We start from the raw sequence: 23,548 nt of genomic DNA, 5'->3' as shown, positions 1-23,548 counted from the left end.
GTGCGACTTGGACTTCAACTTCTATGGTACGGACACACACTAAATTGTTAGACGAGATTCAAGTGAATACCCCTCTCCCATTTAAAGCCTTCCTGAAAAGGAGAAGACGCGACTTGTGACACCTTACCTGCAATGGTAAAATCATTCTCATCCTTATGTCTCTTCGTATACATCCTCAAGAAGGTGTAGCAAGGTTCAACTAGTGGATAATGAGATGAAAGAGGCTTTTCCAAGTGTACGCCTCAAAAGATATGGAAAAGGATGGACATAAATCAGGTAGAAGATCCTCGACATGAAAGTCAAGTGATGATGATCATCCCATGGGTAGGGGTGAAAACGTAATTTACATGATTCCCATAACTTTGGATTAGATAGGGGGAACGGAGGACATGAGAATGATGGGATGGCTGTTCATGGTCTCCTACAAGGACTACCAAAGTGATCCGCTCGTCATACGGGTTGTCAGCGGTCGCAGGCATGTATCATTCCATCGAAGCTTGGCCTTGGTTTCTTCGTCCTTTTGATGATACTAGTACGACCATGGCGGAGACAAAGAGAAAACAAGTCGCGTTTCAGGTGCAATGTGTGTGATCTGCACGTCCCTTCTGGCCCTGAAGGCTCAAAGCGGTCAAGGCCGATCACACATCTGATTCGAAAAATGGGGTGATTATACAAGTACTCCTGTCAAGTGGAGGCATTCCGCAAAAAGTGCTCAAACTGAACTGAACATTACTCAAGACGTCCTTTGTACCGAGGATGAGTCATTTTCGCTCACTCGTGCTTCATGGCTGTATGCAAAGACGAAAATATCTTCCTATCCAGTCGGACCGAGCTTTATGTGCCAAGGTGATCTCCGCTAATCTCACGCTGACGTGATTGCAGGCGAAACCATCCCATTTGAATAGAAACAAGGTATATAACCATACTCTCCTTTCCACTCCATGAACATTCGATAATTTGCCACCATAACAGATCAAACTGTCATACTAAAAATATCTTATACTCATATCAATCGTAGACAGATCAAAATGACCACCATATCATCTCTACCAACCTCCTTACCCACAATCACCCTGCTCATCTCGAACATGCACTGTACCTCATGCTGCGAAACGATCCACCAACTATTATCCACCATCCAATCGATCCAATCAATCTCCACCTCATTGTTACTTCACAGTGTGACTTTCTCTGTCGACTTAGAGAATTCCGCTTCGTCGTCGAATGGTAGACCGAAGACTATCGGTAGAGTCATAGAAGAAGCGTTAAAGGTATTAAGGGGTGAAGGAGGGTTCAACGTAATTGCTGAATCATCCGTTGGATCTTCAAGATCTAAATATCTCGATAGCTTGGGTGAAGACGAGGAAATCGGTTGGATTGGAAGGTTGTTGTTACAAACCAAAAGAGGGAAGGAAAGGAAAAAGCTGGAAGATAGAAAGAAGAAACATTTGGAACATTGTAAGATCTGTCAAGATGAATTAGCAGGTCGTGATATCGCTCTTGGTCAGGTACAAGAAGCCCAGTCTAGTCAAGGTGTAGATCTACCTCTAGAAAATGATAGGATACCATCCATACAGAAGAACAAGGATGATGAAGTTGGCTTGAACAAAACAACGCTCTCGATTGAAGGTATGACATGTGCATCATGTGTCAATTCCATCACTTCTTCGCTCAAGTCAACTCCCGGTATCATATCGGTGAATATCAATCTACTTGGGTCGTCTGGTATTGTACGACATCGGTCGTCCACCTCTCCTCAAGATGTAGCAAATTTGATTGAAGATATAGGATTCGAAGCTCGGGTCATCAAATCAGAACTAGAAGGTACACCTTTAGACGAAGAAGAACAAGGATCGCAATCATTCAAATCCGTTTTCTCAATTGAAGGAATGACATGCGCATCATGTACTGGAGCTATCACACGTGCTCTTCAAGATCACGAAGGTATAGAATCTATTAATATCGATTTACTCAATAATGCCGGAACAATTGTACATTCTTCTGAGATTACAACTGATCAAATTGAAGATATGATAGAGGAAGTAGGTTATGGAGCGGTATTGTCATCTTCCCAGCCACTCTCTGTTTCATCGGCGAAAGGAAAAGAGAAAGATGAGGGACCAAAGTTGAGGACAGTCCAACTAAAGATCGAAGGAATGTTCTGTCACGACTGCGTCAGAAAAGTTAATTCGTATTTGGATTCTCTGACCGGAATCGAAACCTATACACCCACCACTCTACAATCTCCAATAACCACCATTGCATATCATCCTTACCAGCCCCTTACGATCAGAGATTTGATTGAGGGCATTTCGAATGTCGCTCCGGAGTTCGAAGTGGAGATTCTCAAGACTCAGAGTTTGAGCGAGAGAAGTAAGAAGATCCAGAAGAAGGAGGTTATACTGCTCGCTAGTCATTGTGCGGTAGCGATTGTCTTTGCTATTCCTACTTTCATCATGTAAGCTTCCCCTCATCCTTCTATCGATGAAGTACTGAATTCAGCTGAATTTGTTGTGTGTGGAACAGCGCAATAGTATCGATGATACTCCTTCCTGACCATAATCCATTCAAGATGAGAATGATGGAGCCAGTCTGGGGAGCAGCAAATATGGGAACAGTGATACTCTGGCCGCTAGCTTCGGTGGTTCAATTCGGGGTGGGAAGGTGAGCAATATCTGTCCCCTGACTAATTGGAATGCAACTGATCGTTTCGCATTCTTGTACAGGCTTTTCTACAAACGCGCTTTCGCATCTATTTGCCCCCATTTACGTCGATTAGTGCCCTTTGCTCTCAGAACGGAGAGTATGCGTAGATTACCACCTAGACCACTGGGTTGGAAGACGCTGATCTCTTTTGGCAGCATGGGTGAGTACAGCTGACTGTCTACGTTATCTGAAAACAAGGGCGAGCTGACTAATGCCATGGCTATAGATTTACTTGTAGTACTTTCGACGACAGTATCATACTTCGCTTCACTCGCCATGTTGATTCTGGATGTTCGTGCTTCGCCTGGTACCGAAAGTGTTGGAACGTATTTCGATAGTTGCGTATTTTTGATCATGTTCATCCTTCTCGGTCGGACCCTCGAGGCATTTGCAAAGAGACGAACCACCGATGCTGTTAGTCTATTGGGCAAGATGCGACCCGACACAGCGTTACTTGTCGAGACTCCTCCAACATCGGATGACACAGAAGTCCATAATGATATGGAAAGAAAGAAAAGTCAAGATACCACATCAACATCTACTCTCGAATCCGAAAACACCGCTGCTGGCCAAAGTATCACACGGACCATTCCTGTTGATCACTTAGAAATTGGGGATACTATACTCCTTCCGCCTGGATCATTACCTCCTACAGACGGCATCATCGTATCAGGTCAGACTACATGCGACGAATCTTCACTTACTGGAGAATCACTCCCAATCAAGAAATCGATCGATGATCAAGTATTCACCGGTACCGTCAACTTATCTTCCGCCATCACCATGAAAGTCACCGACCTAGCTGAAAATACAATGTTAGAAAAGATCATTCGGGCAGTATCAGACGCATCAGCGAGGAAGGCACCTCTGGAACTGATGGCCGAGAAATTAACAGGGTACTCTGTCCCCGTCATCGTATACTTCTCTCTGCTAGTACTCGCAATCTGGTTGATCCTCGCTTTGACCCATACGGTAGATAATGAAGATGAAGGAAAAGCCGGTGGAAGGGTATTCTTCGCATTGGAATTTGCCATCGCCACCTTGGTAGTTGCTTGTCCATGTGGGATTGGACTGGCTGTACCTTGTGCGAACGCTGTAGGAAATGGTATAGCAGCAAAAAATGGGATACTTGCGTCGGGCGGTGGAGAAGCTTTCTTAGCCGCTACGAGGATCAGGCGAATCGCATTCGATAAGACTGGTACGTTGACTATTGGCAAAAGTGTAGTAACGGATGAAGAGTGGATGATCAGAGATGAGAAAGAGAAAGAATGGGTGAAGAGAGCGACGAAAGAAGTTGAGAGAGGTAGTACGCACCCTCTGGCTGTCGGTCTCGTGGAATACCTTGAGAAGGAACAGGCTGCTTCCGGATCGAATACGCTGGACGACCAGAAGCAAAATAAAATTTCGATCAATCACGTTGAGGTGCTTGAGACTAAGGAAATCGCTGGGAGAGGGTTGAAAGCCATCGTCAAAATTGACAATCAAACTATCAACTTACTCATAGGAAACGTAGCGCATATGATGGATCATAATGTGGTTTTAGATAGCACCCATCAAGAACTAGTGGAGAAATGGTCTAACCAAGCTAAATCCGTAGTTGCCATTGCGTCTCAACTTGCATCGGAAGAAAGGTACAAGCTATCAGCTATCTTTTCGTTATCAGATCCACCCCGAGAGACTTCTGCGGATCTTATCAAGTCGCTCAAAGAAAGGGGTATACAAGTATCGATGTTAAGTGGAGATAATCAGTCAACTGCGCTGGCTGTAAGCAGGATGCTTGGACTGGAGGAAGGGGAAGTTAAAGGTGGTGTGGGACCTGAAGGGAAAGCAGAGGTTATAAGGGGGATGCAAAGGGATCTGAAAGAGGGCGAGAGTGGGGATGGCAAAGGATTGGTGATGTTTGTAGGGGGTGAGTGGCTCCTTTCAACTTTCTTACTATCGCTTGTATAATTTCAAGTCATGGAGCTAATTTGAATTGGATCATCGATCTTTTGCACTTTGTAGACGGTCTCAACGATTCTGTAGCTCTCGCCGCGGCAGATGTAAGCTGTGCGATGGGTCATGGTTCTCAAGCTACCTTAGCTAGTGCAGGTGAGTCCATCGATCCTTACCAGGATCGGCATATACACTCATGACTAACTGATTGTGTGGATGTATAGACTTTGTTTTACTCTCTTCATCACTTCCCTCCATCTTGACCCTCATCCACATTTCGAAGAAGATCATCCTCCGACAAAAACTCAATCTCCTCTGGGCATTGTTATTCAACGTAGTTTGTTTACCATTCGCCGCTGGGGTGTTTTACGGTATACATGGAATTAGGTTAACACCCGTCTGGAGTGCTGTGTTAATGGCTCTGAGTAGTGTTAGTGTAGTAGGTAGTAGTTTAGCCATGAGGTGGGGATTATAGTGATATAGGTAGATATGGCCGAACGAAGCTTTGATGGAGATCGATAATAGTCTATGTCGACAAATCCCATCCTACAAAACCTAGACAAATTATATATTATGCATATATGCTTGCTGGTCAAGGTCCTCTGATTGAAATATTACCAAGAAAAGACTCTATCGGTTTCATTTCTATGTACAACAATGATTCTATTCAAGAAATCAAAATCTAACTCTGCAATTTCGCATTCAACCTCCTTAATTCCTGAGGTGTGAATCTCAAAATCACAGACATGACTCTAATCAAATTAGGTCTCATCTCTTTATGCTCCAGAAATTGTAAGATCACATTTCGGAGGTACTAATCGAAATAATCATCAATCAGTATCGTTATCTTATATGTCATGTATTGTTGGAAAGCTATTGTGAGACGTGGATTGAACTCACTTCGAGATTCACTTCCTCCTCATCCTGCTGTTTGGCGTCTCCCGATGAACCAGTCGTAACAGTCTGCGACGTAGTGGGTGTGCCCGGCGCACCTGTTCTCGTACTATTACTTTCTAAACTGTTTCTACTCTCGCTCTGAGTCGGACTGCCTATCGATCCCGACACAGACACAGACAAAGGCGTGGGACTAGGGGAGGGTACACCGGATCTAGGATTGATAGTTGAACCACCTTGAGCTGTTCCCGACCAATATCCTACACCGGGATTCCTCTGTCTCTCCATTAATTGAACGGACGATTGTAATTTCCTCATTTCGTCTCGGAGAGTTTTGTTGGTACTTTTCAACTGGGTTATATGGTTCTTGGATTCGTCCAATTGGGTCTGGAGTGTGTGTATCTGAGTTTGTAGAGAGGAGATCTCGTCTCTTGCTGAGCGCTGTGATGCACGACGATCACACTGATTAGCTTATTATGCAAGAGAAGAGGTTCTTGATTCAGATATGATGAGAAGTAGCACACAGAAAGATGGCATCAACGCGGTGGTGAAATTCACTCACCTCAGCCTCGACAGCAATTTGTATATCACCTTTACCCTGTTCCAATTTCCCCTTTAATTTGATCAATTCCTTCTCCAAGGATTTAACTCGTTCTTCACCATCTTGGATCTTACTTTCCCTCTCCTGCAATCCCCTAAGGGTATCACTAACTTCCATATCCTTCTCCTGTATCTGTCTTCTCAATTTCTCTAACTCTCTTACTCTCTCTTGCAACTTGACCGACCACTCCTCTTCAATCTCATTTCGTTCCAATTCCAACGACTTGATTTTGAATCTCAGATCTGATAATTTGGATTCTGATTTAGCTTCTGCTTCAGATAACAATTTCTGTATATCCACTCCTCCAGTGCTTTTGTTCGATGTGGAGTTCCTTCTACTTCCCATTGGTGATCCAGATGGACTGCCATTAGGTAACCCCAAGCCCAGTAGATTCCTTTGGTTGGACGAAGAAGAATCTTCCAACAGGGCAATTCGTTCATTAGCTTCTCGAAGTTGGAATTCCAATTCTTTCGTTCTGGTAGACAGCAATTCCATCTCAGATTTAGCCGATTCAGCTTCAGCCTGTTTAGCTTGTAGATCTTCGAATGTCTTTTGTTTATTCACATTCAACTCTTTCACTATCGCTTCTAATCCATTTACTTTTGTAGTTTTCGCCGATAGTTCTTTAGCATGTGATGCTTTCGTAGTGATCATCTCCAATTCCCAAGTAGCTTTCTTACTAGCCATATCTTTCTCATATTTTTCCTTCTGTCCATTCAGTTCCCTTTCGAAGCCTTTTCTTAAATTAGTCACCTCTCTTTCTTTTTCACCTTTGATTCTTTCAACTTCCTCAGACGCCTTGGCTCGTTCGGCTCTCTCCTCGGCACGGTCCCTCTCTATCTCCTCTTTCTCCTTTTCTACTTTGACCAATTTCAACCTCACTGTCTTTAACAAAGATATAGCCTTGGTACGTTTCTCTTCCTCTTCTTTGGCCTGAGTTTGAGCTTTGGCCAGATCCGCCTTAAGCTGAGTGATCGTGCTGTTCTCCGTCGAGGCAGTTTTCAGCTTCTCCTGAGCTTCTGATAATTCACTGCGCAGCTTGGTTATTAGATCAGTTTGCGAAGATCCTTCCAAACGATGTGTATCGCGCAGCTCCTCCATCCGAGAATCTTGTACTAATGTCATCGATGATCGGATCAGCCATATGGTCGAAGGTTAACGGAGTGAGTCACGCATTACATACGGGTCAATTTATCCTGTAATCTCTTCATCTCAGCTGTGATCATATCCACTTTCCCAGTGACCATCCTGACCCATCCTTCCAGGGCTTCATGATCTGCTATTCCTCCTTCTAATGGTGTAAGCTCTTTCAAGACTTGATTAGCTTTATGCGTCTGCGAGAGCAAGGTTGTAAATCGTTGTGAGAGGTCTATTCGAACCACAAATAAATATCAGTGACCCTCCACAGATAATTTTGAAGATCAAAGAGATTTGAGCCTTACCTTCATATCGTCTTTCCGAATCAGCCAATTTCTTGATTTCCTCCCCTGACAGCTCAATCACAGGCTTCTCCACATCTTCAGCATCCCCTTCTGCACTGGTCGTTATCTGAACTTCCACTTTATCCGTATCTAGTCCACCTACACCCAGCCCCACTACCCCTTCCTTCTTCTCGGTATCAGGCGTAGCTTCCTGTAATCCCAATTTCGGTACGTCCTGATCCGCACTTGCCTGAATGATCGGAGATGCCCCTAATGGATCTGCAAATCCAGTTGAAGGGGTCGTGAGGTTCTCAGTAGCTGATAATGTAGGTGAGGGAGGCAGAGGATACGTAGCTGGATCAGAGGGATCGGAAGGTGGTAGAGGGATAACGGGATCCAAAGCTAATTTGGAACCTCTGCGACCCGGACCTGATGTAGGTGTAGGTGTCACCGCTCGCGAAGGCGGGTCAGACCCTAATGTAAAGGTAGAAGTGGGTAGAAGTCTAGGATTGGGTGAAGATGGCCTTGAGGTTGAAGGTCCAGCTAGAGAAGGCGAAGAAGTGGGAGAAGTGATGTCCTTCAATTCTTGTGGATTGGATTCTGATCCCCCTGCTGCAGGACTAGTGGGTACAGTGGGTCTGTTGATCAGATCTTGAGGACTCCTGTTACCAAAGTGGAAACTTTTTCTCAATCCTGACAAAGCGTTCTCAGCCAAATGCGCAGTAGACCCAACATAACTTCCAGTTGCTATTGATCCACTTCCTCCTGTGGACTTGGTAGGCGACACATTATCGCCCTTTTTCTCTGTGTTCGTGCCGGTAGTGGCTAAAGGCGACGTGGAAGGTATGGGTGACTTGGTGACTGAGGGAGATGCAGATCGACTAGGACTTTCCTTAGGTGATGATGTACTGACGTTCTGGTTGTTGTTGGCATTAACGCTTAGTGCGCGGGCTTGGAGTTGAGAGCCGGTAGCTTCGAGTGTTTTGACTGCTGCGTTCAGCCTGTCCTGGAGAGAGGTACCGAACATAGTGCAGGATCCATGAGACCTAGATAGCAGCGAATATCGATGGTATAGATATCACTTGTGAGTGGGTTGAGTGAATGGAGGGGGGTTAAAGAGATGATGAACGCGATCGACTGTCCGTTCCACAGCTGGAAGTAGGTGGATTCTTGGCGGGTATTACCGAGAACATAACATCATGCAAATATCTACATCTTTTCTTTCTTACCTATCCCATCCATTACATCCATGCATCAACCTAGATCGTGTACGAAAGAGATAACAGATCCACAGCAAGATGGGATACTTTCAAGCAGCTTTGGTCAAGATGGGTATGGCCCAGCCGGGACCCAAGATAACAGCTCAGGACCGTGCCATTCTCGAGTGAGTGGGCTGATGAGTATTGGATAATCAGCTTACAGGGGATTGTAGTCTAAAGCTACAGAGGGATAAAATGAAGCAATACCAAAAGAGGGTAAGCTATTCATCTTTCGAATTTGCTCAGTCAAGCTTACAGAGATTGTAGTTGCAAGTGGTGTTGAACCGAGAGCAGGAAATAGCTAGAGAAGCTCTGAAGGCGGGTAACAAGGTATGTCGATATACTCACTCATACGAACGGAGCTGATGATGTGTCATTGTAGACACGAGCTCTGACTGCGCTCAGACAAAGAAAATATCAAGAACAGCTGCTTGCCAAAACGGATGCTCAACTGATGACTTTACAAGAACTAGTGAGCTATCTTTGAGCCCATGATATACGATTGGCTGACCAGCAGATGTTGCGGTTCTACAGGTCAGCACGATTGAGTTCACACAGATACAGAACACAGTCATGCATGGACTTGAAATGGGTGCAGATGTTCTGAGACAATTACATGCGGAGATGTCGCTAGAGCGAGTGGAGAAACTGATGGACCAGACTAGAGAAGGTGTGGAATATCAAAGAGTAAGCCTAGAAGGTGCTGTGTTTCCGAGGACTTTGTGTGACCCGGCTGATTGTTTGTAATATGTCTAGGAAATCGACGAAGCCCTCATGTCTCGTATGTCACCAGAGGAGGAGGAAGCAGTCCAAGAAGAGCTGGAACGGTTGCAGCAAGAGGCTTTGGTGAGTCTCCCTACGTGTCTATATAGCGATATATGCTGATGGCAAGCTCATTCCCATCGCAGCCCGCTATACCGTCTGTACCGGATCGACAGCCCGTCTCTTTGCCAGATGCACCCGTGGAAGAGCCTACCACGGCTCAACCAGCAGCAGAGAGTAAGTCTTCTTGCATGCTTGCATCCTTACATTTTCTTGATCGACGATCACTGACCTACCCTGCCTCTAGCTCGACAAGCCGAACGGAAGGAAGAGAGAGTCGCCATAGCTGCTTAGCAATATAGGCAAGCTCACGACTATGGGAGGGGTGCGCCGGTACTTTCAACGTTCACGAACAGGATTCGACTGTGTACTGAAGAGGGTATCTGCTGGCTTTAACCTATAACACCCATAACACAGCATCTCTTCGCTCGCTTGATCATCACATCTCTATTTTGGGTTCGATCTGTTGTACTTTTATATTCCGATGTGAGAAGTTGTATATCCTGCATATGATACATTATATATATGTTTGATAATTGATGCTCTTTTGGGGAAGGGGGAATGGATCTTGTGATTTATCGACCGAAAGAACCGGTGGCTTGAGCTGCACTTCCCATTGCTGACATCCTCTCTCCTACTTTCTTGTTGACCTGAGTAAGATACGGAGCATAGTCAGTATTGGTCGTGGACGAAAGATCGCCATGTCATTTCAGGCCATTCTGTTTCTCTCTTCGTCTACTTTTTGGATTGATTATATCCCTCCGCCATTTTCCAGACGGTTGACCGTCCATTGTTCATGACCCTCCAGCCTTCCCCTGAATCATTCCTCACACACCATCGCATTCCCTCAATCTTCAATCCGTACACACGTTCCGCGATTGTTGCAGCAGGTTGAAAGCAGACTCACCTCGAAGAATTTAGCAGTACACCTGTCAATACACACACTTTCTCCCTTCAACAAATCACCTTCTACGTATCGATGGTTGTTTGGTGTCTGTGAAATACATTTGGTGTGACATGAGTTGACGAGTCGATTACTATTGACGTCATGTAATTAGCAACCCATACATGGAAATTCCGTGTTCTCACAACGAAGGAGAGACTCGACCTACAAGACATCGGTGATCATATCTAGGTAACAAACATCGTCAGCTTAACCAATCCTTAGATAGCACAAGAGATGGATGGCTCACCTAATTCAGCAACGGCCATTTCTATCTTAGCAGGATCAACTGATCCTTCGACTGATCGGTCTATTTACATGATTTCAAGTCTGTTAGTCAAGGGAGAGGTCCTGGAGCGGAGGCCAAAAACTCACTACCACCACCAAATAAGAATGACATTTTAACAAGGTTTGTCTTGATTACTTTCAATGTAGGTGCCGAGGGGTAGAATATGTAGGATGGATGCAGATAAAATGCAGTATTCACTTCAAGATTATACGAAGAAAGTCATCGATGGACTGAGGGATGTTGGACTTTTTGAGATGATGGAGGAAGGAAGCAAAATTACGAGTGGAGGTGGCGTTTTCATGGTAGTGGCACAAGATGGTTGCGTGCAGAAAGGAGATGACGATGGAGGTTGAAACTTGCTCAACCCATCCGACCTTGATTCACACATTGATAGCGTATCGTGTTTCACTTTTGATGTGTACAGACTTTGATGACTATCAATAGATATAATAAGAGACATTTCACCTCACATCATGTCTACTCAGACCAGTCATGATCCTCGTCTCGGTATGGAGGACTTGACTGATAGATTCGCTGGCACCAATCTTCATACACCACCTCCCGGGTATCAGAAATTATCAGAAAGGCACGAAGGGCTCGAGCGTGCTTGGCGGCAGTATAAAAAAGAGTACTCCCATTTCCTCAAGGACCATGTTAATTACTATTCTCCTAGGAGGGGCAACAGTGAGTATTTAACAGCGAGACAGAATACACACGATCGTGCCTCTGACCTGTGACTTGCCCCTTGGGGCCCTGTTTTCTTGTATATATAGCGAATACCCCCATTCCTGCTGTCGAAAGGAACCAAGAAAGTTGCATGACTGGAGGATATAAACATCTGGGGAATGGCAGCTTCGTCACTCCAATGGCAGAACAGATCTGAAAGCGAATCTGAATACGTTTTTACATTTCGAATCAGATCGCTATCGGGAGAGAAGTATCTTGCGGGATCCGGTAGTCGTCCCAGGAAGCAACGAAGATATACAAACGTCTATCACGGAATATACAGACGAACATGATCAAATACAGAGACAGGTCGATAAAATCTTCAGAACTCAATGGGGTACGACATGTATTTCAGGATATTTCAAATCTTCTGCCTCCTCTTCTTGTAAAATCAAAGGGACAAAGCAGGAATCATTCAAATGTGAAAATTTGATAGGATGTGCGAATATCCAAGTTGAATCGCATGATCTTTCCCACATTGAGGAGTTTCGTCCGAAGGAGGGAAGTCTGATGTTGACTTTCGACAGTCTTAATAGCCATCTGAATAAATGGCGTAAAACGGGTACCTCGCGAATGGTGGAGGACGTACGATCCGATCTGAAAGAAGCTTGTGAATACGGATGCTACCAATCTAAAGAAGGAACGATATCGATCTATCCCATAACTTCCGATCCACTGACCATCAATGGATTAGATGCCTGTCTTAGATGGGTAGACAGGACTACAGGTACAAGGATGAAGCTTCCGATTGGTGCTAAAATCACCATACATCCAATGAAGCTACGCAGGGGGACGGGATCATGAACCTCATCGGAGTATCTTGACTCGCAGGTGCACTGAACCCTGGTGAAGGTATATCATACATGTAGATACGAAATTTAAATTTAGGGCCACACTATGAAAATGACTTCATTAGATGGTGATGAATTCATACGATGTCTCTCTGATCCCGTACCAACACCTCTATTTTCGATAGGCTAGGCTCATATCGAGCACGCGCTTCTATTGAAATCTGCATATATGGTTAAGACAAATTGAAAGGAAGAACATAAGAATGCGAATCAATAATGGCATGACACATCAGCATGGACAGATGATGAAGGCTGTAGCATTTACCGTTGCCATATCCAGGAAAGGGGCGGTACGGCACATATTGTACAATACGGTAGTACAAAGAAAGCCATAAAATCGCAGAGAAGCAGCTCAGAAGGACAATCTTCCTTTCATCTCGCAACCCACCTTTCAAGTGAATATATGGTCAACTTCTTCGAATAATAGCATATGATCTCCATATAATATACGCTTATAATCAAGAGACACTGATATCTGCCCTCACTACATACATCTTCGATAGATCTAAGTGAGGCTAATAGTCTCCCACACAATCATACAAATACACCAATTCACCAATAGCGCTCAGTCTGCTTATCTGTGCATTGCTATAAGAAGTAGGAATGCCTGAGTTAGCACTATCAAATGGTAAGTACAAGCTCCCTTCTGGACATTCAAGGTACACATCACCACTTCCGATTAACAGATGATTTGAATGGAATATTTGCAGCCAGTCAGTCCAACCCAGCACAATCAGACACCCAACCCACTCATCGAACCCTGATCGGGAGATGTCGATTCATCCCAGATGGTCGATCGTCCTACTTCACTCTCCGTGATGCTCTCATAGCAGATTCAGGACCGGATGTCAATCTTGGACCAAAAAAACATGATGCGATCTGGTCAGGGGGGAATACTCTGATCAGCATACGAGATGACACTGTACCGATGTCCAATGGTACCGATACAACAGTGAAGAGTTATCAAGGCTTGAGTTGGGATACCAAACATGTCAGAGGGGAGATGTACGGCAGGTCCAAAGATGGTCACGACATATTCATGGGGAGAACGGAAAAGAGTATCAGGATCATATCGAAGAAGACTTTACTTGCTGATAGTGAATTTGCACAGGGGTATCACTGGGTCAAAAGTAAGGGTTTGGAAGAAGTTATGGAAACTTTAGATGATTATGAGCGTTATAAGCTCAATAAAGCTTTATCACGTCCCTCTGAGTGGAACGCTTTTTATAATTCTACAGTTGAAGGTGGCATAGAGTATGAACCTGCTAGAAAAGAACCTGTCGAACTGCATGTATTGATCGTGGGTTATTTCCAAGCGGTCCAAGAGACTGAGACCAAGGACGAGGCTATTGCCAGTGGTTGCAAGAGGAATCGAGAGAGGGTCAGACAAGTGGATGAGATTGATTTGGACTACGAGATCATAGAGAATTGAGCTGCTTGGCTCGACTTGAGTGGTGACCACCGTACTTTGATGAATCTGCCTTGGATAGTTACAGGGTTGATGCGCGACTTGCATTATGCATTTACATCTCTCCCTGTTGAAGGAAAAAAATTTACATGTGATAACGTGATATGGTGCAGTGTGGTGTCTTTGGAGAAGATGCAGTATATTCTAAGAAAAAGAGAAACAAACCATCACCCAACTACTCTCCCTTGTTATGATCCACCTTTTCATGATGCATTGTGTGACCTGTTGCATGAAGTTTACCACAGCTCCGACCCAAAGGATCCTCACTGACAGCCACCATCCAGTGGACGAGCAGGATTGTATACATACGATCACAAAACCCCGCCTTTCTATGTCCAATACATTAACAGTGCGTATGTACAATGTCAAATCTATATCAACCCACTGGTATAAACGGTAAGGCTCTTTCAGTTCCACATGTGAATACTTCATATAGTGTGATTCGGATCTCTTACCTTAGTTCTTGTGAATAGCAACTTGTGCGCCATCAAGTACCCCCCCCCCATTCCGAATCGCCGCCGAAACTTTTTGGGTGAATATCAATTCCGTCCTTCCGGTTCTTCCGTCAATTTCACCTTAATCGACGCTCTGACTTCAGACAAAGGCCCCAATATTCGCCTTGCCGAACATTCTCCATCCACTAGCGAGCCTGAAACACATAGTGGATTGTGGTCAGAGGGGAATCTTGTAGTGGATGTGAGCGACGACATTGTCCAAAGTCGTGATGGATCGACGAAAGTCACAAGCTATCGAGGCACATCGTGGAACACCCAATCATTAAGCGGAACAATGTATACCATCCGAAATGGTAAAGAAGTACCTGTCGGTAACGCTGTGGTGAGCGCAAGTATAATCCCCAAGAGGACTCTGGTGGCGAGCACGGATATCGCCCCTGGATCATACTGGTTTCACTCCGAAGGTCTTGAACGGGGTATAAAGGGACTAGAGTCATACGACAGAAAAGCGATCGTAAGGGAACTGTCGGTCCAATCAAGTTGGTATGCATACTCCAACCCAAATTCTGACCGCGAGGAGGGTATACGATATGTATCGTCCCGCAATAGACCAAGAGATTTGGCAGGTATGATCAGCGGTACGTTGAATTATAGGATGATGGATGCAAAAGATGCCAAGTCGATGGATAAAGAGGATTGGGATCGTTACGATATTGATTTAGACTTCGAGGTGAAGGAGCAGGTTGTGAACTAGAAAATGTAGTTTATGAAGCGCAAGATATAAGTCAAAGTCAGTTCCTTACATATTAGTCTCCTCAGTATTCAACAGGCAGGCGCATAGTTGCTTGTGGATTGTGAGTGATTTGTAAGGGGAAAGATTATCGGGTATGGGCGAAAATTGTGAAAAGATCCATGGTTATGCAGAGAATCAAATACAGAATACCGATAGCAAATGATTGGATAGTAAAGAAGACAAAAGGGTAATTTAGCTCGCAAAGAATGAAGTCAAAACCTCCAAAATCCGACACGATACGTCAAAGCCACGGAAATCACGAATAGAAATATTGTCATTGATCAACTATGATTCTCTGACTCCACCTGTTGATCTCTTCTTCTGGTATTTCAAGATCCAAGGATGTACCAATACTTCGGAAAGAGGCAATCTATCTTCGGGATTGTATCGTAGTAGCTAACACACCAAGCTCAGTCAGTCATCGGACACTGAGTTACTGAGACAATACAGTCTTACTCACCCTTGTGATCAAATCAGCAGCTTCCGGAGAAACACTGTCTGGTATATGCAGGTCTATATTTCTTATCCTTCTATATGTAGCTTGATGTCCTGCATGATCCTGTTCCGTCGTCATCAGCAAGACGGATTCAGGGTGAAGAAGATGTCGAGTGCAGATGACTCACTTCGAACGGTGGACTTCCCACTAAGAATTCATAACACAATACACCCAGTGCCCAAAGATCCACTTGAGCGGTATGTTCTTTACCCTCAATCATCTCGGGAGGTAAATAGTCCAGAGTACCGCATAAGGTGTTTCGTCGATTTGACGGGGCATGCTATTAAAAAACACAATCATGTAAGCTCTTCATCACACATTCCATCTCAGGCTCTATAGTGTGGAAATAGTACGTACCACACTCCAACCGAAATCAGCGATCTTCAACTCCCCTTTCAGCCCTATCAATAGATTCTCAGGTTTGATATCTCTGTGCATGACGTGTTTCTTGTGTAGATACGATAACGCGTCTGCCATTTGAGCAATGTACTATCGGACAAGTAATATTCGTTAGCTTGCTTCGATGTCCACAATCAAGGAGGTAAGCTCACTCTACTACTTTTCTTTTCATCGAATCTCCCATATTTACTCAACTGTTTGTACAGTTCACCTTTCATTGCGAATTCTAATACTAGGAAGATCCGCTTGGAGTCGTGGAAGTAGCCATATAACCGAAGGATATTCGGGTGTCTATTCACATTGATATAGTCCGTCAGCTCATTCGATCACACAGTAACATGAGATAATCTGCTAGAGGTACTACGTGACTCACCTAAGATTCTGTTGAATCTCAATTTCCCTTCTAACTTGTTTCTCGACTTTCCCCTGCACAATTTCCGATTTGTGCAAACATTTCAGAGCGACTATGAAGTGCGGTGGAGCCTTCGTCCTTGCCAAATAGACTCTACCGAATTTACCTTTACCCAAAGGTCGACCAATCTGAAATTGTGGTAAAGACAATGGTATACCTGCGCTGTGTAGCGTGAAAAAACAAACACGATCAATCCAATTTAGATCATATCACCCAGCTTTGACAGTTTGTATATAACTCACCTTCCACTGTCCATTTCCAGTAATTTAGCTGATTCTCCCGTAACCACCTCTTTGTCCTCTACATCAGCTTCCAGTCCTCCATCATATTTACCCAATTCCATTCCTTTACTAGACGTCGTCTGAGTGGTACTACTTGGATATTTAGGTATATTGGGATTGATCGAGCTTGACAATGCCCTGGAGGAAGTGGAATGTACCGGTCCATGTAATCCATGTGCAGTATGTTGTTTCAACTTTCCTGCTGGAGAATTGGTCTGTTTGGTTGAGACTGGAACATTGATACCTGCTAATTTCATCAAGGGCCCTCTCTGAGATTCACCATAGTTGTTGTTCGTACTTGACGAAGAAGTTAGACCTGTATTGGGAGGTCGAACTAGCCCGGGATTCATGTATTTCTTCAAGACGGGAGGTAATCTGTTCTGCGAAGAGGATTGATTGTTATTGGTATGTGACCGACCAACAGGTGAAGGTGAGGGTGGTCCACCGCCTGCACCGAGGGAAAGACCGCCCATCATCTGGGCCAAGGGCTGAGTGGACATGACTGGCTGTGTTTCCGAGTGTCAAGCTGATGTACGTGAGATGAGCTATGTTCAGAGGAGAAAAGTCGATATGTATGTTGAAGATCAGGTAAAGTATTTGTTTACGCACAGGACAGTTTGGCAAAAAGCAGGCGCGATCATTTCCACCCCAACACCAGGAGATAAACAAACAGCAGTTAGGCACACCCAGCGGTACAACTCTACCATCGCGTGCCTGTTGTGGATGCATACCTGCGTCCGCCTAAATTCGCCATCAACCGGCTCAAGATATTTGGAAGGATGCCGAACGAATCCATTGACTTTTCAATGTTGTTGTAATTTCATCACCGCATTCTACGATAGCATACCCTCATTCATTCATCGATACCGGAAGATCAGATAGCAAAAATGTCACGAAGAGATGTGGGAAGGGTAGTGATGGATGGTAAGTCATCAAGTGTAGAAAACCTCTAAGATACACGACTAACGTCTGATCTGATCTTCTGCTCTTCCTCGAATAGTCGCATTCTTCGCTGCATCGCAGGTAAGCTAACAGCGATGTCCCTAACTTCGGCTACCATACATAAAGCTTACATGATGTCTTTCAGGTGGCACTCTACTACGCACTTCGATATGTCCTATCATCCCTTGATGGCGGTTCACCTTCATCTCGATCATCCAAGAAAGCCAAAGAGAAGGGCAAACTCCTACTTTCCGAGACGGGTTTGACAGACAAGCAGCTATCTGAATTAGAGTTGGACGAATATGAATCGACAATAGCAGGAGAGATAGTCCCACCATCAAAGATTGATGTGACATTCGATTCGATAGGTGGTTTAGATGAAATTATCAATTCTCTCAAGGAAACTGTCATTTACCCCTTAACGTTTCCTGAATTATTCGCATCTGCTGGAGGAGGATTGTTATCTGCGCCTAAAGGGGTGTTGTTATATGGACATCCAGGATGTGGGAAGACGATGCTTGCGAAAGCATTGGCGAAGGAGAGCGGAGCGACTTTCATCAATTTACCGTTATCGAGTTTGTAAGTCAGCTTCTCATGTTATATTCTCCGTTGGCGAGAAAAAGCTGATGGGAATTTATAGAACTAATAAATGGTTTGGAGAATCAAACAAGTTGGTGGCGGGTCTGTTCTCTTTGGCTAGGAAGGTACAGCCTAGTATAGTGAGCATACTGGAAACTCACCATCAATGTCAAACGAAGGAATTGCTGCTTACGTTCGTTTCCTATCTTTAGATATTCATCGATGAGATAGATTCTTTGTTCCGGGAGAGATCGGCGGGAGATCATGAAGTGACAGCAATGATGAAGGCGGAGTTCATGACGTAAGTTGGAATGAAACTACTGTCAATGTCAAACTAATCTTTCCTCTATCATAGTCTTTGGGATGGGTTGACATCAGGAACGGATACACGTATATTAGTGTTAGGAGCTACAAATAGACCAAACGAGTGAGCAGCTCGCAGTTGAATCCCCCTCACTGGGAAGCAAGCTGACATGGGGCATTACCATTGTAGTATCGATCCTGCCATCTTACGACGAATGCCTAAGAGATTCCCCATAAGGTTGCCGAATTACGACCAGCGTATAAAGATCTTAACACTTGTCAGTTCATTCCATACGTCACGGACAAATCTTCAGTGAACTAACTGACCATTGTAACATCCCTCAGATGCTTGCTCATACCACCCTCGAATCCCCATTCATTCCTCAATTAGCACTCAAGACCGATGGATTGTCAGGATCAGATCTGAGAGAGACATGTAGGAACGCAGCTATGGTACCTGTACGTGAGGTGATGCGAGATAAAGGTAAAGCGGGTAAGGAAGGATTAGAAGAGGCTAGAAGAGAGGTAAGTGGTAATCCAAAATCTTCCATTATGTGCATATGCTGATCCCATCATATCTGTTTCAGGGTTTCAAATTACGTCCATTGAGATTGGATGACTTCAATATACATGATTCCCATGCGTATGCTCATGTTGAGCCTAGTCGCAAACAGCCCCCTGGAGCATATGGAGATGCATTGGATTAAATAGATTTGCTGTATCTATGATCATGTATATACTGTACTTCTCTCAGCGATGTATGATACTCGACGGTCGATATCCGATGTTACATTCGAATGCTCGCTCTTGGGGTAACATAATGTCCCAGGGGCAGAGAGGGATGGCGTAGGTGCGTAGATGTCGATCGTTCAGGGTACAACACGGCGGCTGACTTGTCCGGAGAAAGCAACTGTACTCTGAATTCACGGACTGACTGTAGAAGGCACACATTGGTTACTTACCATGCAAGCAGTTTAACTCCCCCCATCCTCTCATTCTCTTCGTTTCGCGTACTGTATCATCCACATCAGCCAGAGCTCCCCCTCCTTACCTCGCGTGTTCTGTGATCTGTCGCTCTTCACAACTACCGGCACACGGGTATGGTGATCTTACTCACCAATCTATTTATACTCTCAACCACCTTCTTTTGACACTACTTAACTTTGATAACTTGACCACGAACATTTCCCTTGTATCTCCTACACGTCGCCCACAGGTCCTCACCGACAGGCCAACACTCCTACAATGCCTCACTCTCAGCCCTCACCTCGAGTACCTTACCGCGCAACGTCCACACCCCCTCGTTCACCCCTTCATCTCCCGGCCGTACCATCCTATCGAGCACCTCAGAGGGAATATCCGGAATCGCCCACATCAGGAATCGAGCGCAATCGCGAACTACGCATCAAACCACCTGTATTTAGTCTGGGTCAACCTCCTCCTCCTCGAAAGCGATATTTACCTAAATATATCAGATCACCTAAAAGGGCTCTGGTGTATTTGGTGTTATTGGGTTTATTGGGAATCACCGTAAAGACGGCGTACAGTCATCTGAAGGGAAACAAGGTGTTGAGCCTAGGATGGCATAAGAGAGGAGGAGAAGGGTTTTTCGGTGGACTTGGCCAGATATCACAACAGGAGGAAGAGGAAGAATATGACGATGGGTTATGTAGATTCGTTTCTCCCGTTGAAGCTTATCAAAGGGACTTACATCGCCTACGATCTTTTTACCCAAATTCTCACATACCTTCCTCACCTCACCATCACATTCATAATCATAATCATAGTCATACGCACAGTCATCATACCTATTCACCTACTGGACACCTAATAATCTCAGATGATCCAGATGCTCCTCATCCAATTCCTCAATTATTGAGTCTAGGAGAGAAAAGATGGGAAGAATTATTATCGAGACAAAGTCGGACTCTCTCAGAGGCCGTTAAGGAATATACGAGGAGGTATGGACGTAAACCTCCAAAAGGGTTTGATAAATGGTGGGAATTTGCGATGGAACATAATTTGGTATTACCAGATGAATACGATAGGATTAATCTAGATCTGGCGCCGTTTTTTGCACTGCCCAAAGAGGAGATGAAAAGAAGGATGGAGATGGTAGAGAATATGGAAAAGACTTTTACACTTGTTATTGAAGATGGACAAGTAGAGATTGAGGTGGGTACTTTCTCTCTCTGTGGACCTAACTATCGAAAGGATATATGATGTATATCATACAATCTCAAGAACCCTTCCTTTGACCATCTCCCTCTTATCACGAATGATATATTGATGTATACCTTTTGCACCTGACTAGATACGTGATCCCGGAGGACTCAAATGGGGTGGAACCCTCCCCCGAGCGCACGAAACTTCCAATCTCCTCAAGGGATTCATCAAATACTTACCTAATATGAAAGCTACCTTCTCGATATTTGACCAACCTCAGATATACTTATCCTGGGCTAGGAGAGGGTCATTGATTGACTTGGGGCTACGCGGGGAAGTAACGACTCATCTGCATGAGACGGACGATAGTGAGGTGAAATTAAGTAGGAGTTGTGCACCGAAAACGAATTTCAGAAAAGATCCGGGATACTCTGAGGGCGAGTCGACATTGCTTCTTTGTTTTATATATTCAATGAATGTGATAAGAGGAGATGCTGATTGTGTTTGGGGTGATAGGCAAATCGTTTATCTATGATAGTTTGGAAGCTGGAGATCCATGTCAAAGTGAGTTTATCCGCACCCTTGCTCTCAAGAAATAGATGTGAGCTGATACAACAATCATGATACAAGATCCATACCTCATCCCCTTACATGGGTTGACTCTCGAACCTCACGGTCATGACTCCCTACCCAAGCCGCATACTCAGCTTCTGCCTTTATTCAGTCTGGCCAAAACATCTATCAAGTGAGCTCAGTCTCCACCGAATTTGACTTCTGGTGCAATAGCTGATACAGAGATGGATCTGTGCAGCTCCGACATCTTGGTTACTCCCTTGGACCAATTCCATGATAATCCCGGTAAAGATCCCATATGGGAGGAGAAAACCAGTTCAAAGCTTGTTTGGGTGAGTTCTACCCTTCACCATTTCAGCTATATAATCATTTGTCATTTTTCCACAGGCTTTGTCCGCTGACACTCGTTTTTGTCATGCTATATAGAGAGGTAGTCCGACTGGAATATCAATGATGAATCGAACATTACCATGGCGACAATCCCATCGTATCCGTTTACATCACTTTGCAGCCAACACCTCGCAAGACTTCATGGAGTTCATGATACCTGATCTCGGACAAGATCAATCATTTTCTGAAGAAGGGGATGATCAGCTGGGAGATGAACATCAGAGAGGGAAAATACAATATCACGCTTCTCCTCCTCCTTCTGACACCTCGTCGAGGTCTGAACGACAACGGCAGGATAAGGAAAAGAGAAGTATGAATGATCCGCTCACATCGCTAGAAGATGAATACTCGACGGAAGAAGTCATGAAGTTTTATTATGATATGAAATTGTCTGGTCAACCTATACAGTGCTCTGAAGAGGATGGGACTTGTGAGGATATGAGGTGAGCTCACTCTCTGATCTGCCACAAATGGGATGATCGAGCTGATGCTGGATTACATATTGTGCGACAGACGAGAGATCCAGTGGGCAGGCCATCAAGGTGCAGAAGAATTGAATCGACATAAATTCCTCTTGGATATCGATGGGAATGGATGGAGGTGAGTCCTGTTCCTCACTACCGAGCACCAACCTGCCAGTTTTTAGGTCAACGCAAGTGTCCAATAGCTGATTGATTATATGATTGGTTTTATGATAGTGGTCGATTTAGAAGATTGATGAGTACAAATTCAATGGTAATCAAAATGACAATGTTCACCGAATGGTTTCAACCTCACTTGATACCGTTAGTCCCAAGCCATTTTACTAACGCCATACTCATTCGATACCCGAGATATAAAAGGGAATGCTGATGTTTTGATTTGATTGATTGGTGATACAGCTGGTTCATGTACGTTCCTGCCAAGTTGGATTTCTCAGATTTGACCGATATAATGGCATTGTGAGTTGTCTCTATCCCTTGAGGCCGTATCTGATATCATAACACTCAACCCGTTCGATCGTTCCATCGTAGTTTCCGAGGAACACCTAAACATCCTGAACTTGGGTTTGACGAGACTGCAGCCGCCTTAGCAAGGAATGGGGTGAGTATAGCCATTGTCAGGGTTTGGGACACTACTGATATAACTGACTTGCGTTGGTCTTGGGGTACTGTCATAGCAATGTTTCGTTCAACGTATGTTCAGGATGGAAGATCTTCAAGCATACATGATGAGGTTGTTCCTTGAATATGCGGTGAGTTGTCCATCATATGTTAGAACAAGGCAGAAGTATCTTGCTGATTGTTGTCGATTCGGGATGTATAGCGTATAGCAGCGGATGAAGGTGTAGATATGGATTTCACTTTATCCGATATTGATGACGATATCGATAGGGAGAAACAAGATGGATCAGCCGATTGGGAAGAGTCTGAGCAGAACGAGCCGCAATCAACTATGATTGATGATGACTCCGGTGTTATGAGTCAAGATGGCCATGACCAATCCAGCGAAGAATATGCCGAGTCTGAGGAAGTACAAATACTTCGGGGAGAAGATATAAGTGTGGAAAGGGATGAGTGAGCGCAATATTTTTGATACTGGATAAGATAATTGTCGCAAATTTAAATCTTCACAAGTACGATATTGTTACATAAATACTCATGGCGTGTAAACCATATTATCATGTTCATAAATCCCTTCTTCATTAACATTTCATATTCTATGCTTGGTCTTGGTGTAGGATTTGCCAACATATTCCATTGCATGTAATTATCACCTTATCTTTAAACCTGAAGCGTTGACCGATGAGGTCGTCCAGTACAAATCATGTGGTTTATACCCCTTATCGCAGGCAGTCCGAATCG

The 23,548-nt window shown here is 44.4% G+C and overlaps 10 protein-coding genes across 10 annotated transcripts; 7 read left to right on the top strand and 3 right to left on the bottom strand.

The window, feature by feature from the left end:
- Positions 1–1,028: 1,028 nt before the first annotated feature.
- L199_003832 (uncharacterized protein) lies at positions 1,029–5,116 on the top strand (the record flags this gene model as incomplete). Its single annotated transcript, XM_064889560.1, has 6 exons — positions 1,029–2,458; positions 2,527–2,664; positions 2,727–2,866; positions 2,933–4,615; positions 4,711–4,797; positions 4,866–5,116. The coding sequence occupies 6 exons, from the start codon at positions 1,029–1,031 to the stop codon at positions 5,114–5,116; spliced, it is 3,729 nt and encodes a 1,242-aa protein (XP_064745632.1).
- A 207-nt stretch (positions 5,117–5,323) lies between these two features.
- On the bottom strand, positions 5,324–8,584 carry L199_003831 (uncharacterized protein; the record flags this gene model as incomplete). Its single annotated transcript, XM_064889559.1, has 5 exons — positions 5,324–5,455; positions 5,542–5,976; positions 6,098–7,251; positions 7,320–7,505; positions 7,579–8,584. 5 exons carry the CDS (start codon positions 8,582–8,584, stop codon positions 5,324–5,326), a joined length of 2,913 nt encoding a protein of 970 aa, XP_064745631.1.
- A 271-nt stretch (positions 8,585–8,855) lies between these two features.
- On the top strand, positions 8,856–9,932 carry L199_003830 (uncharacterized protein; the record flags this gene model as incomplete). The annotated part of the gene is made up of 8 exons (XM_064889558.1): positions 8,856–8,941; positions 8,990–9,032; positions 9,084–9,146; positions 9,199–9,288; positions 9,351–9,503; positions 9,573–9,662; positions 9,725–9,815; positions 9,886–9,932. The coding sequence occupies 8 exons, from the start codon at positions 8,856–8,858 to the stop codon at positions 9,930–9,932; spliced, it is 663 nt and encodes a 220-aa protein (XP_064745630.1).
- A 281-nt stretch (positions 9,933–10,213) lies between these two features.
- L199_003829 (mitochondrial import inner membrane translocase subunit TIM10) lies at positions 10,214–10,981 on the bottom strand (the record flags this gene model as incomplete). The annotated part of the gene is made up of 5 exons (XM_064889557.1): positions 10,214–10,288; positions 10,546–10,675; positions 10,751–10,769; positions 10,832–10,891; positions 10,957–10,981. The coding sequence occupies 5 exons, from the start codon at positions 10,979–10,981 to the stop codon at positions 10,214–10,216; spliced, it is 309 nt and encodes a 102-aa protein (XP_064745629.1).
- Positions 10,982–11,343: 362 nt separating this feature from the next.
- Positions 11,344–12,400, top strand: L199_003828 (uncharacterized protein; the record flags this gene model as incomplete). Its single annotated transcript, XM_064889556.1, has 2 exons — positions 11,344–11,554; positions 11,790–12,400. 2 exons carry the CDS (start codon positions 11,344–11,346, stop codon positions 12,398–12,400), a joined length of 822 nt encoding a protein of 273 aa, XP_064745628.1.
- Positions 12,401–13,050: 650 nt separating this feature from the next.
- Positions 13,051–13,879, top strand: L199_003827 (uncharacterized protein; the record flags this gene model as incomplete). Its single annotated transcript, XM_064889555.1, has 2 exons — positions 13,051–13,075; positions 13,134–13,879. 2 exons carry the CDS (start codon positions 13,051–13,053, stop codon positions 13,877–13,879), a joined length of 771 nt encoding a protein of 256 aa, XP_064745627.1.
- Positions 13,880–14,277: 398 nt separating this feature from the next.
- L199_003826 (uncharacterized protein) lies at positions 14,278–15,124 on the top strand (the record flags this gene model as incomplete). Its single annotated transcript, XM_064889554.1, has 2 exons — positions 14,278–14,311; positions 14,376–15,124. 2 exons carry the CDS (start codon positions 14,278–14,280, stop codon positions 15,122–15,124), a joined length of 783 nt encoding a protein of 260 aa, XP_064745626.1.
- Positions 15,125–15,448: 324 nt separating this feature from the next.
- On the bottom strand, positions 15,449–17,251 carry L199_003825 (uncharacterized protein; the record flags this gene model as incomplete). Its single annotated transcript, XM_064889553.1, has 7 exons — positions 15,449–15,559; positions 15,624–15,722; positions 15,787–15,939; positions 16,017–16,148; positions 16,211–16,349; positions 16,432–16,632; positions 16,713–17,251. 7 exons carry the CDS (start codon positions 17,249–17,251, stop codon positions 15,449–15,451), a joined length of 1,374 nt encoding a protein of 457 aa, XP_064745625.1.
- A 387-nt stretch (positions 17,252–17,638) lies between these two features.
- L199_003824 (uncharacterized protein) lies at positions 17,639–19,282 on the top strand (the record flags this gene model as incomplete). The annotated part of the gene is made up of 9 exons (XM_064889552.1): positions 17,639–17,675; positions 17,752–17,774; positions 17,839–18,272; positions 18,334–18,412; positions 18,485–18,573; positions 18,628–18,699; positions 18,766–18,853; positions 18,921–19,100; positions 19,163–19,282. The coding sequence occupies 9 exons, from the start codon at positions 17,639–17,641 to the stop codon at positions 19,280–19,282; spliced, it is 1,122 nt and encodes a 373-aa protein (XP_064745624.1).
- Positions 19,283–19,820: 538 nt separating this feature from the next.
- On the top strand, positions 19,821–23,264 carry L199_003823 (uncharacterized protein; the record flags this gene model as incomplete). Its single annotated transcript, XM_064889551.1, has 12 exons — positions 19,821–20,750; positions 20,890–21,178; positions 21,258–21,305; positions 21,372–21,486; positions 21,553–21,646; positions 21,741–22,147; positions 22,218–22,304; positions 22,403–22,489; positions 22,586–22,645; positions 22,718–22,787; positions 22,864–22,938; positions 23,010–23,264. The coding sequence occupies 12 exons, from the start codon at positions 19,821–19,823 to the stop codon at positions 23,262–23,264; spliced, it is 2,517 nt and encodes an 838-aa protein (XP_064745623.1).
- Positions 23,265–23,548: the final 284 nt, after the last annotated feature.

This window comes from Kwoniella botswanensis, chromosome 1 (assembly GCF_036426115.1).
Source record: "Kwoniella botswanensis chromosome 1, complete sequence".
Lineage (NCBI taxonomy): Eukaryota > Fungi > Basidiomycota > Tremellomycetes > Tremellales > Cryptococcaceae > Kwoniella > Kwoniella botswanensis.
Note: the sequence above shows the minus strand (reverse complement) of the source record. Positions and strands in the feature narration are given on the sequence as shown.